This window comes from Schistocerca piceifrons, chromosome 4, assembly GCF_021461385.2.
Source record: "Schistocerca piceifrons isolate TAMUIC-IGC-003096 chromosome 4, iqSchPice1.1, whole genome shotgun sequence".
Classification (NCBI taxonomy): domain Eukaryota; kingdom Metazoa; phylum Arthropoda; class Insecta; order Orthoptera; family Acrididae; genus Schistocerca; species Schistocerca piceifrons.
Genome location: NC_060141.1, coordinates 694105250 through 694119220, shown reverse-complemented (window position 1 = coordinate 694119220; position 13971 = coordinate 694105250). Strand labels below are relative to the sequence as shown.

General features: G+C 43.2%; 1 protein-coding gene across 1 annotated transcript in view; it reads left to right on the top strand.

Moving 5' to 3' along the window:
- LOC124796471 (PC-esterase domain-containing protein 1A-like) overlaps positions 1–13390 on the top strand; it is a 173927-nt gene extending 160537 nt beyond the window's left edge. The window contains exon 8 of the mRNA XM_047260697.1: positions 13352–13390. Coding sequence (XP_047116653.1) covers positions 13352–13380 — 29 coding nt within the window. The 3' untranslated portion in view covers positions 13381–13390. The remainder of the gene's footprint in view (positions 1–13351) is intronic.
- Positions 13391–13971: the final 581 nt, after the last annotated feature.

Genomic DNA, 13971 nt, shown 5'->3' with positions numbered 1-13971 from the left:
GCAGGAACTGCTGCATCATGTTGAGTAGTTGCAGAGATCTGCTGTGTCTGGAACTGAAACACTGTGTTGCATCTAATGCTTGCAGCGGCAACAGCTGAGCAGGGGGCGGGACAGGAGAGGTGGGCATTTTGGAAGAGACAAATGCAACAGATAGAAAAGGCAAGAAATCCAAATAACGACAAAATCAAAGAAAATTTCTGCAACACCCACCTGAAAACACTGATTAGCAAAAATGACAAGAAACCGTTAAAGCAATAAGCACCCTTTCAACATAATGACAAGAGAGAATTAAGGCGCCTGCACAATACACATGAAATCCTGTGGCCTTCAGGCATGGAGTTCGGTGGATTCTTGTCACCAATTGTGGGGTCTTGTCTGCTCACCTCATATAGGGTGCCTAAAGGAAGCAGCGTACTCAGAATGCTATACAACAATTCAGGCAAATAACATTAGTAGTTTTTTTTTTCATTAAAGCAAGTTGACAATATTTAACATGAATGTACAAAGGTGTCGCAAGCGATGGGTGGCATACAATATAAATCCAGCAGCCTATTGGCTGATGTCACCTCACCGCCTTCTCTGGTCTTGCGTTCTTCCTCTTCATTCCAGCACTTGTGGTTATGCCAGAACATTTCTCCTCCCCAAAGTGACAGACCATCATCGTGTACAGAGTGTGACCACAGAGGGGGATGCAGGAGAATAGGTGCAACATCTGGTGGGAAGCTGTGACTGCAGCGGACGTCAAGCTTCCGGCCTTACCCCGCCATCTGGCCTGCGCTCTGGCAGAAACATCCCCCAAAAAATGACCAGAAGGATACGCGTCCACCTCCTGCTGCCATGGACCAGATGAAGAAGGCGGCAACTGCTACAGTGTAGGCGGGTCCAGCTCCATCAGTAGGACAAGAGGAGGCGAAGGCTCCAACTTCATGGGGTCATCCTGCAGTGTCATGATGACACCCTCTGGCGGCTGCTGTGGGTGCACTGTCCTCTGGACCTATGATTCTGGGAGAAGAGAGACTGAAACATCATCGTGTACATGACAGAGGCTGCAAGCCATCTGGACCTGAAAGAAGATACATGCAAGTGCCAAGTCGATGGACTATCTTGCCTTGCGCCCACTGTCTGCTGTCACTAAAAAACCATGAAAAGACAATATCATGTGGTGCGAATTGATACTTGTGGCCTTCCTTCAGTGCCAGATGCCGAGGAGGGTGGAGCAGTGTTCGATGGTGGCAACCATGAAGAAATTCCACCAGCGATGGTCCATTTCGTGAGTGTGAACGATATGTGGCGAGGAACAGTTGTGATGCTTGATCCCTGGTGTATGGGGAGCCAAGTTTGGCTTGAATGTTCTGACAAAAAATTCCCCTTCACCATTTGACTGTGGGTGGAATGGTGCACTAGTTAGATGTTGTATGCCATTGTGTTCACAGAATGTTTCACATTCATTTGACGTGAACTGAGGACCATTGTCTGACACTATTACTTCAGTTAAACCTTCAAGGCAAAAAATCAATGACAACACCTGAATTGTGCTACGTGATGTTGTCGAATTCATGGGCACAGCAAAAGGGAACTTGCTATATGAGTCAACCAACAAGTGTTCCAAAAAGGTCCCTCAAAGTCTATGTGCCATGGCAATTGCGACTTAGGCCAAGCAGAGAATTTTTGTGACTTTCCACACATGCATGACACTGTGACATTATCTGTTCTATTTGGGGATCCATACCCTGCCAAGCACAGTGTCGACGCGCAAACTGTTTCATATAAACATTCCCCCAGTGTCCTAGTTGAAGTAACTGCAACACCTCTTTTTGCAAAACTTAAGGGATCAACACACGTGACTGTCCTCTGTCTTTCTGAACAAGAATTACACCTTTCTGTACAGCGGGGCTGTGCTGACGTGCAAAGTATCGGCACATGGCAGAGTTCTTTATGCTACTCAATGAGTGAGGCCAAAACATGCGAATATAATTGAGCAGAATGTTCAGATCTGAATCAGATTCCATGGCCTGTGCAATTTTCTTATAGTTCATCAGAAAAGATTGACGCAATTCAGAATCCTGAGCATCGGTGCGACAAAAAGATGCAGCAGAAGTGTCAAAGTCTGTATCAGGGCCAATCCGAAGATGTGAAAGTGCATCTGCATTACCTTGTTGAGCTGTCGACGATACACAATCTCGTACTGGAATGGAGACAACAACAAAGCCCATCTTTTCAATTTTTGGGCAGTTCGTAAGGAACCGGATAGCTATCACTTACATCTGTCATCTTAACACTTTCTCTTCTTCAGTGTTTTATATTTACATAAATAAATATTTTCGTCACCAACTGTGCTAGTTTCATCTTCCTCCTATTATCTTGTTCCGTTTATAGACCTCTTCTCTTTTTTATTTATTGATTTATTCAACATTCCATAGTTTTAACGTTTGTTCCGCTGTTTTCCAGCCAACAATCTGTTCCACACCTACCAGTATCATCCATTTCCGTCGATTTCTTGTTGCTGCGGATATTTTTGTGCCATTGGCTATCTTCCTCTGCCACAAGAAAATTTTTTGGGACATTTCTGCGCCACCCGCGAACTTTTTTTGCGGCACGCGCGATCTTTTTTGCGGCACTCGCTATCTCTGTTTTTAAGCAACGTGTGTTTTTTTCCCCTGATCTGGACATACTTGCTTGGTCTGGTCAACTTTTTCCGTATTTTTCTTATTTAGTGGTCTTCCTTTGGTATTGAACGTTACCAACACAATTTCTTTCTTTCTCGTCCTTCCCTCCGTGTTTTATTCCTTCTTATGATTACTATTTCAACTTTAGTTATTTAATTTCCCTACCCACCAGTTACCCACTATGTACCCTAATCCTATACCACATTATTTACATTCATTCCGGAAACATGCATTCACCGTAGCCAAACTGCAATCCCACATACTTTTCCTCCGGTCCTGCTTAACCTTTGGAATTACCCCTAAAGGGCTTACCTTAAAAGCTCCCATCTCCGGGTGCAGTTCCTCCTTCCACCAGTCTCTCCTGGACTTCCAGAACCTTCAATCCTTAGCCCTTACCCAACTTGTCCTGAATCTCTACACTACTCCATGTAACCACCACTCCCAACAGCTCCTATCTCTCTTCAAAGTCCTCCACCTCTCAAACCCTTGCTTGGAGAACACACTCAGGAACATCATCCTAGAAACCAGCTGCAAACTTGAGTTCCATGCCACACACCACCTGAAAAATCTATCCACAGTGCTAGTGCAACACTTAAGAAGTGGGGTCCCTCTCCCTATCTCTCACAAAAACCAACCACAACAGAACCTTCAACAAACCCCCCTCATAGCCAACAAACCTAGCCTAGCCACCCTACTCAATCTCCCCATCCCAGCACATACCCCACACAGACCAAATCTCAACTATAACCACAATCAAATGCCACATATCACCAGTCCCAATTCAGTCCTAAACCTCTCATCCAGATCCCTCTCTCCTCCAGAGACATCTGTTCTATCAAAAGGCTTAACCTTTAGCCCCACACCTAAATTCAACCACACTGCCCTGGTTAAAGATCTCCTCTCATTCACCTGGAACCTCAACTGGAAATATAACTTCACTACCCAAACACAGCCCCCAAATACTAGACCCAGTGTTGAACCCTGTCTAGAACAGTTCCGACTGCCTTCTCAAAGGGATCCTCCTCCCCTCCCCCAAAACCATCCCTTGCAGACATTTCAGGAATTCCTCACATCCAGTGTTGCCTCCCAGTCCTTCTTGAAGAACATCCCGACAACCCCCAACATCACCCCAGCTGAATCCCGTGCCATTAAGGAGCTGAAAATAGACCACTCTATTGTCATCCTCCCGGCGGATAAAGGCTCCACAACTGTCGTACTTGACCGTGTGGAGTATGTGGCAGAAGGACTGCATCAACTCTCCGACACCTCAACCTACAAAGCTGTTACCCAGGATCCCATTCCCTCCATCCAGACTGAGCTGCAAAAAATGCTAAAAATCCAAGGTCCCTCACAAGGCCTCACAATGGCTTCCATAGACTTACTCACTCCACCTGAGACACGTACCCCTACCTTCTACCTATTACCCAAAATCCACAAAGAGAACCATCCTGGCCGCCCCATTGTAGCAGGCTTCAAAGCCCCAACCGAACGTATCTCAGCTCTGGTAGACCAGCACCTCCAACCTATCATCCGCAGACTCCCATCCTAGATCAAAGACACAAACCACTTCCTAGAACGCCTCAAATCCATTCCCACTCCTCTCCCACCTGAAACCTTTCTTGTCACCATAGATGCTACATCCCTTTACACACACATCCCATATACCCATGGTCTCTCTGCCCTTGAGCACTACCTCTCCCAACGCCCACCCGAAGATCTTCCAAAAACCTCGTTCCTTATCACACTTACCAACTTCATCCTCACCCATAATTACTTCACTTTTGAAGGCCAGACCTACAAACAAATCAGGGGAACGGCCATGGGAACCAGGATGGCTCCGTCCTATGCCAACCTCTTCATGGGCCGCATGGAGGAGGCTTTCCTGAAGACCCAACAGCTGCTTCCCCTGGCCTGGTATAGGTTTATAGATGACATCTTTGTGGTCTGGACTCATGGTGAAGAAACACTCCTTAATTTCCTCCATAACCTCAACTCCTTTTCGAATCTGAATTTCACCTGGTCCTTCTCCAAAACCCAAGCCACCTTCCTGGATGTTGACCTTCATCTTGTTGAAGCTCACATCCACACCTCTGTCCATATCAAACCCACAAACAAACAACAGTACCTTCACTTCGATAGCTGCCATCCTTTCCACATCAAACGCTCCCTTCCCTACAGCCTAGGTATTCGTGGCAAACGTATCTGCTCCAGTGACGAATCCCTCAACAATTACACCAATAACCTGACCAATGCTTTCCTCTCCCGCAACTATCCTGCAGACCTTGTCCACAAACAGATTTCCCGAGCAATACATTCCTCCCCGTCCAACAACAATGTTCCTACCCCCAGACCACACAGAAGCATCCCCCTTGTCACCCAATATTATCCTGGCCTCAAAAACATCAACAAATTACTCTGCTAGGGATATGACTTTCTCAAGTCAACCCCTGAAATGAGATCATCCCTTGACAAAATTCTCCCCACACCACCCAGAGTTGCCTTTCGTCGCCCCCTTAACCTCCGTAACATCCTTGTTAAACCCTACAATATTCCCACACTACCTTCTCTACCCAGCGGTTCCTAACCCCTGTAACCGACCCTGCTGCAAAACCTGCCCCATGCATCCCCCCACAACCACCTACTCCAGCCCCGCTACTGGTAAAACATACACAATTCAAGGCAGGGCCACGTGTGAAACTACACATGTCATTTATCAACTGACATGCCTGCACTGCACAGCCTTTTACATCGGCATGACAACAACTAAACTGGCTGAGCGCATGAACGGACACAGACGAACTGTCCGCCTAGGAGATGCCCAATACCCAGTAGTGGAGCATGCCCTCCAGCATAATTCTAGGGACCTAGGAACCTGCTACACCGTATATGCCATTTGGCTTCTCCTACCCAACACCAGTCCCTCTGAACTGTGGAGATGGGAACTTGCACTCCAACACATCCTTTTATCCCGCCATCCCCCTGGACTGAACCTACGTTAAACAACCTCAATCCCATTTACTCTTCAGTCTTCTCCTCTTTCCCTTTCCTCTTTAGCCATTCACGCATCTTTTCATCCTAAATAGTTGTGTTTATCTATATGCTATATACCTCTTTGGTTTGAAGATGGCACAGTACTTACAGTAGAATATCTTTGGCTTCCCTCTGACAACCATGCCTCCATCCTTGCTACCCTCCCTATTTTCCTTTCCCTGTTGCTTCATAACCTGGGTTGTGAGTAATTGAATCTCCTTTCCCTTCTTCCCTTCCTTTCCCCTCTCTCCTCCCCGATGGAGGAACATTTGTTCCGAAAGCTAGGAACGTAAATTTTCGGTTCTGTTTTGTGTGTTTTATGTGTATCTATCGGCTGTACTGAGCTGAGGTAAGTACTGGCCAGCCCCTCTATCTCTTTGTTAGTATTTGAATATACTGCATTAAGACATGCACCTTGTGACTAGAGTTTTGTAAGTGTGCTGAATTCTTAAGTTTATTCTGCTACAAACAGACGGATTGTACATTTTCTTTCCTACAACAAGCATAACTCTGAGCCTGTTGGGAGTGGCAGTCTTGGCATTTGTGCCGTGAATAACACCTAGGACAAGACTTAATTCTGATCGCCTATGTAGCCACTTGTTTAGTGAACTGCATGCATAGTGTGGAAGGTTGTTTACTTGGCTTCGCTAGCACCAGCTGCTGGTGTGGAATGGGGCAATTGCAAGCAAGGGACTCAACCCGACAAATAGCTGGCTGCTCAAATATATGAGCCGACAGGACACCGGAATCGTACTTATCTAATATTTGCACAACATGCTGAAATGATGAATTGGACTGTTTCAGAATCTGTTCTCTGAGTTTGACACCAGGTACATAGTACACAATCGCATCATGGAACATAACATCTGAATATGAAGCACCATAAGCATATTTGAATTTGTATTTCCTTGTCATACCCTGCTAATCTGTTAACCAGTCACGATAAGTTTGTTCTGACCATTTTTTGCAATTAAAAAATTGATACCTATCTTCTACCACATTCACTTGTTGATCATAATAGTTTGTTAGTGATGTTACTACTTGGTCATAATCAAGTTCACTTGGAGTGGTGCTAATAAAGAGTTTTTTAATTAATCTGATCACTGCACTTCCTACTGTGGGTAATATAACTGGGACGTTGTAAGCTATCACATGGGCATCGAACTGGTGCAGCCACTCAAGCCATTCCTCATCTTTCTCAGTAAACTGTCGAAAAGGTGGTATAGCAGCTGTAGTAGGCGATGCTTGTTCCATCGGGCGCACAGCATTGGCGAATAGCTGCTGCGCCATGTTGGGCAGTGCTGAGATCTGCTGTGTCTGGAACTGAAACATCTGCATTAGCTGTGTTGTATCTAATGCTTGCAGCTGTGGTGCCTGAACAGAGGGTTGGACAGGAGAGGTGGGCATTTTGGAAGAGACAAAAGTAACAGATAGACAAGGCAAGAAATCCAAAGAATGACATAATCAAAGAAATTTTCTGCAACGTCCGCCTGAAAACACTGATTAGCAGAAACGACAAGAAACTGTTAAAGCAATAAGCGCCCCTGCAAAGTAAAGACAAGAGAGAATTAAGGGCCCCGACTCCCAGCATTGCCTAGCTATATGCTCCCAATGATTTCATGTATAACATTTTACTGGAACTGGCACAGAATGGCCCTCAAGGCTACACTGTGCACATCTAACAGGCACTAATGAATTGTGACTTCTATTACCTCTAAAAGTAGACAAATACAAGGGTTCTCTACTTGCAATAAACTCTACTTTACAAGATGCACGACTGTCAAGCCTTTTCTCCATGACCAAAATACAATCAAAATTTTTTGGACTTGACACACCATAGGCTATATGTTTAGACGTTGCTCTAAGAAGGCAACGTCAGTGGTCTGACACCAGTGTTAGTAGTGTCTCATGGCTTGTCATCCGTGGAGAGTGAAATAAGACATCAGGGCAGCAGAAGATTTGTTTAATTAACTTCTTTATTCTGGCCCTTGTCCATAGTACATCAGGAACAGGTTGGTGGAGGCATCAAGTCGCGTCTCATGCAAAACAATAGGCATCCAGGATTACTGACAGCACAAAACGCGGGGCCGAGCGTAGCATCACTCGAATGTTGCTGCCAGTGACATCTCAACCTGCAACCGTGATGACCACACAGCAGCTCCGCTGGCATTACCACAAAGGCAGCTGTGACCTCCCTCCAGCAAGCAGCCAGCTCCCTGCTCTAGTGGCAGCTGGTCTCATGGCAGACTACCTATCCCGTGATCAAAACAGCGGACCCTGTTTTGCATTCCGGGATGTAGCTCTAAGTGTCGCAGGCTCGTGGTGTAGGATGTGATACTAAAATGAGAATAATTTATTACATGAATGGCTGAGTACTTACACACTCCAGACTATGTTTGTTTAGGGCTTAAGGCACATACTCTATAAACTTCTGTGGTGGCAAGTGAGGAAAGGCTTCTGTCTTTCCACTATTGTACCGCACCCATCTGTCTCTGCTTCACAACGCCTGTTGGCTGCATTTTGCTTCGCAATGCATAACCCTCTTTCCTGCCTATGGCTGGCTCTGTTGTAACCTGCTTCTCTGGCATACTTTTTGACTGAATATGGTTGATATGCTACAATATTTTTCATTTACATTCTATGTCTCCAGAGTTTGTCACAGTGCCCTACTTAGTATTGTTTCGTTTTTGTTTTGTTTTCTTGCTTACTGGTTATCCTAACTTCCTTGGTTGTTTGCTTCATTTTGGATGCATCTCTTGTCCAACATGATCAGACATTTCTGTTGCTGCAAATAGCATCAGGTCACTCAGGCACTGGCTGGAATAGGGGGAGGTGTCAAGAATATAGGATCTCTTACTATCAGTGATGCCTCCCTCTTCACATTTGTTTCCACTTGTCCTCACAGCGGGCGGGTCCCTCTCATTTCTGGGATCTGTGTGATCTGCAGCTTCTTCCCAATATTCCCCAACCTGTTCCTGTGTCCTCCTCAAGGAAGGAGCTAATTGTCCTGAAAGCTGAAATCTGAGTTTTCTCTTGTTTGTTGGCATGCTGGAATATTGCCTCATGAAGGTAAATACCTGCCAGCCATTCTGTCTTTTTGTAATTATATAGTTTTCCATTTTATACAGATATTTCTCCTTGAAGTACATGTGACTCGTGCCCAGATAGTGTTTTCTGTAACTGCCTGACTTTAAGAAATTACTCAACATTTATTCAAAGTCATATCTGATTTTTATTCTTCTTCGATGTTGATATTGAAGTCTCCACATAGAACTGTGTTGATCTTCATATTATTCCATAGCACATTTCCAGTATTTTCAGAAAAATGCTTAACTTGTTTTCTTTTGATCTGCATACACAAAACATTCTTTACATCGTCTGTCACTGCATTAGTAATTTCGAAGTGTTTTTCTTTAGTTATGGTATAGACTTACAGCATGAATGAGCTTTCCTATTGTTTTAATGTGTCAAGAAGCTCGACAGTCTTTGTATTTGGATCAGCTGAAGTAACTGCATAAGATATAGTCCTTTATATGCAGTTGCAGGCTTTCTCGGTGTATTTCAGCTATGAAATCTTCACGGGTCATCAGCCAAGTGGCGTTGTCTTCTAGTTGCAATGTTTCAATGGATTGTGTATCCATCACTTCGCCTGAAGATGATAGATATGCAATCCATTGAAACATTGCAACTAGAAGATGACACCACTCAGCTGATAACCTGTGAAGATTTCATAGCAGATATAGTCCTTCATTGCCAGTTTACCAAGCTGACTTTCATACAGAAATTGTCCATCTAGATTGCACTTTATTTCCTCAAATGGATAACACATTTCTGTAGATAGTCATCATCGGACCTGTCATAAGGTATGATCATCATCATCATCATCATCATCATTTAAGACTGATTATGCCTTTCAGCGTTCAGTCTGGAGCATAGCCCCCCTTATACAGTTCCTCCATGATCCCCTATTCAGTGCTAACATTGGTGCCTCTTCTGATGTTAAACCTATTACTTCAAAATCATTCTTAACCGAATCCAGGTACCTTCTCCTCGGTCTGCCCCGACTCCTCTTACCCTCTACTGCTGAATCCATGAGTCTCTTGGGTAACCTTGCTTCTCCCATGCGTGTAACATGACCCCACCATCTAAGCCTGTTCGCCCTGACTGCTACATCTATAGAGTTCATTCCCAGTTTTTCTTTGATTTCCTCATTGTGGACACCCTCCTGCCATTGTTCCCATCTACTAGTACCTGCAATCATCCTAGCTACTTTCATATCCGTAACCTCAACCTTGTTGATAAGGTAACCTGAATCCACCCAGTTTTCGCTCCCATACAACAAGGTTGGTCGAAAGATTGAACGGTGCACAGATAACTTAGTCTTGGTACTGACTTCCTTCTTGCAGAAGAGAGTAGATCGTAGCTGAGCGCTCACTGCATTAGCTTTGCTACACCTCACTTCCAGTTCCTTCACTATGTTGCCATCCTGTGAGAATATGCATCCTAAGTACTTGAAACCGTCCACCTGTTCTAACTTTGTTCCTCCTATTTGGCACTCAATCTTTTTCTTTCCCACTGACATTACTTTCGTTTTGGAGATGCTAATCTTCATACCATAGTCCTTACATTTCTGATCTAGCTCTGAAATATTACTTTACAAACTTTCAGTCGAATCTGCCATCACAACTAAGTCATCCGCATATGCAAGACTGCTTATTTTGTGTTCACATATCTTAATCTCACCCAGCCAGTCTATTGTTTTCAACATATGATCCATAAATAATATGAACAACAGTGGAGACAGGTTGCAGCCTTGTCTTACCCCTGAAACTACTCTGAACCATGAACTCAATTTACCGTCAACTCTAACTGCTGCCTGACTATCCATGTAAAGACCTTTAATTGCTTGCAAAAGTTTGCCTCCTATTCCATAATCTTGTAGAACAGACAATAATTTCCTCCTAGGAACCCGGTCATATGCCTTTTCTAGATCTATAAAGCATAGATACAATTCCCTGTTCCACTCATAACACTTCTCCATTATTTGCCGTAAGCTAAAGATCTGGTCCTGACAGCCTCTAAGAGGCCTAAACCCACACTGATTTTCATCCAATTGGTCCTCAACTAATACTCGCACTTTTCTTTCAACAATACCTGAGAAGATTTTACCCACAACGCTGATTAAAGAGATACCTCTGTAGTTGTTACAATCTTTTCTGTTTCCATGTTTAAAGATTGGTGTGATTACTGCTTTTGTCCAGTCTGATGGAACCTGTCCCGACTCCCAGGCCATTTCAATTATCCTGTGTAGCCATTTAAGACCTGACATTCCACTGTATTTAATGAGTTCCGACTTAATTTCATCCACCCCAGCCGCTTTATTGCACTGCAATCTATTGACCATTTTTTCCACTTCCTCAAATGTGATCCTATTTCCATCATCATTCCTATCCCATTCTGCCTCGAAATCTGAAACATTACTGATCGCATTTTCACCTACATTGAGCAACTCTTCAAAATATTCCCTCCATCTGCCCAAGGCATCCACAGGATTCACCAGCAGTTTTCTGACCTGTCCAAAATACTTGTCATTTCCTTCTTACCTCCCTTTCGAAGACTGCTAATTACACTCCAGAATGGTTTTCCAGCAGCTTGACCCATAGTCTCCAACCTGTTTCCAAAGTCTTCCCACGATTTCTTCTTGGATGCTGCAATTATCTGTTTGGCTTTGTTTCTTTCTTCAACGTAACTTTCTCTGTCTACCTGGGTTCTGGTATGTAGCCATTTTTGATACGCCTTCTTTTTCCTTTTACAGGCTGCCTTGACTGTATCATTCCACCAAGCTGTTTGCTTCATCCTACTTTTACACACTACTGTTCCAAGACATTCTTTAGCCACTTCTAGTACTGTATCCCTGTACCTTGTCCATTCCTTTTCCAATGACTGTAATTGACTACACTCAACTAACTGGTACCTTTCTGAGATCGCTGTTATGTACTTGTGCCTGATTTCCTTATCCTGAAGTTTCTCCACTCTTATCCTCCTACATATGGACCTGACCTCCTGCACTTTCGGCCTCACAATCCCAATTTCACTGCAGATTAAATAATGATCAGTGTCATCAAAGAATCCCCTGAATACACGTGTGTCCCTCACAGCCTTCCTGCATTCCTGATCTGTTATTATATAGTCAATGACAGATCTGGTTCCCCTGCCTTCCCAAGTATACCGGTGAATGTTCTTATGTTTAAAAAGGGAGTTTGTGATTACTAAGCCCATACTGGCACAGAAATCCAAGAGTTGTTTCCCGTTCCTGTTGGCCTCCATATCCTCTCCAAATTTACCCATAACCTTTTCATACCCTTCTGTTCGATTTCCAATCCTGGCGTTAAAATCACCCATGAGCAGAACACTGTCCTTGTCCTTTACTCTAACAACTACATCACTGAGTGCCTCATAAAAACTATCCATCTTATCTTGATCTGTCCCTTCACAATGCGAATATACTGACACAATCCTAATTTTCTTGCTAGACACTGTCAAATCTATCCACATCAGTCGTTCGTTTACATACCTTATTGCAACTACGCTGGGTTCCATTTCTTTCCTGATGTAAAGCCCTACACCCCATTGTGCTATTCCTGCTTTGACTCCTGACAGGTAGACCTTGTATTCATAAGGTCATAAGGTAACTAAGGAATAATCATAGGCTACATGTTATTTCATATATTGGTAGAAAGAAGATGTGCTCACAAATTTATGAAAGAAAAATGCAGCAAATTGATATGAAAAATACACACCAATAAGTTAAATAGTTGATACATCATATTACATCAAATAGTCTGTGATCTTACCATGTATAAGCGCATAATGGTGGAAAAAAGTCTCAAGTGAAAAAATAAATTATACACACTCCAACAGTTGGCGATCATAACACAAGAAAAGTGCAGTTTACTTTAATGCAGATGTAACAGGGTCAGATATTTAAGTGAAATATCAGTCGCAATGAAAATATGTTTTACTTTTGTTCTTCAATGTCTCAATCAACAGTTAATATGGTTTACTCCATATACATGTATAAAGATCTCATAAAACTTTAACAAACACAGAATTACATAATGATTAGACAATATGAGACAGTTTTACAATAAAACAACATAAAACATAAGCCACACAAAACTAAAGAAAACGAGAAACATCAAAACAAAACAAGAGATGGACAAAGGGGTTGCAAAGTACATTTTAACAGGAAAACACAAATTCAGTAAACAATGTCAAAATAAAATTAGGGGCGAAGGATGGGTACTAACCATTGTCTAAACTTACTGCAGACACTGAGTGGGTGGAAGGGGGGAACGCTTGTTAGGGCAGCCAGAACTCAAATAATGGCAGACAGCATAAGATATTTTATTTTTTCAGCTATTATTCTCACAAAATAAAAGTAAGAAGAAGGAAAGCACATCAGACACAATACAAAAATAAAATCTCACGTAAAATATTAAAAATAGTATAATGTGGAAGAAAGTTGCATATTAAGAGGAGAGAAATCACAAACCATGGAAAAATTAGTAAGAAGCATATAGCTAATAGTTCTAAGCACTACATCGCAATCTTCACATTGCTGAATTTATAGTCTATGATTTCCACTGTTACAGACTTCTCCAAATGCCAAAAAATGGCATAAGAAGGCTTACCACATGGGCAGACCACTGACATCACAAGGGTAATGTAACCCACCATCCATAGAGCACAGTCGCTTCATATGATGCTGACCTTCATGTACAAATCTCACTAACACCTTGCTCCATTCTACTAGGCCATTAAATAATACTCTCTAATGGTTATTTCTTTGGATTGTTTCACTTGACACATGTGACAGGACGCTCTAACTTTAGTGGCAGATCTTTAGGCTGACTACATGTCATGTTTACAGTGTCAAGGTATGGACTATTTTTCTGAACTATCAAATGGTTCAAATGGCTCTGAGCACTATGGGACTTAACATCTGAGGTCATCAGTCCTGTAGAACTTAGAACTACTTAAACCTAACTAACCTTAGGACATCACACACATCCATGCCCGAGGCAGGATTCAAACCTGCGACCGTAGTGGTCGCGCAGTTCCAGACTGAAGCTCCTAGAACCGCTCGGTCACTCCGGCCGGCTCTGAACTATCAATTCCTTTTCTGTTGTGTAAAGGGTAGTGAAATAAATCACTTCTGTTACACCAGTAGTGGGTGTTTTGATAGGACTGTTTCATCTAATCTGTCATTTTT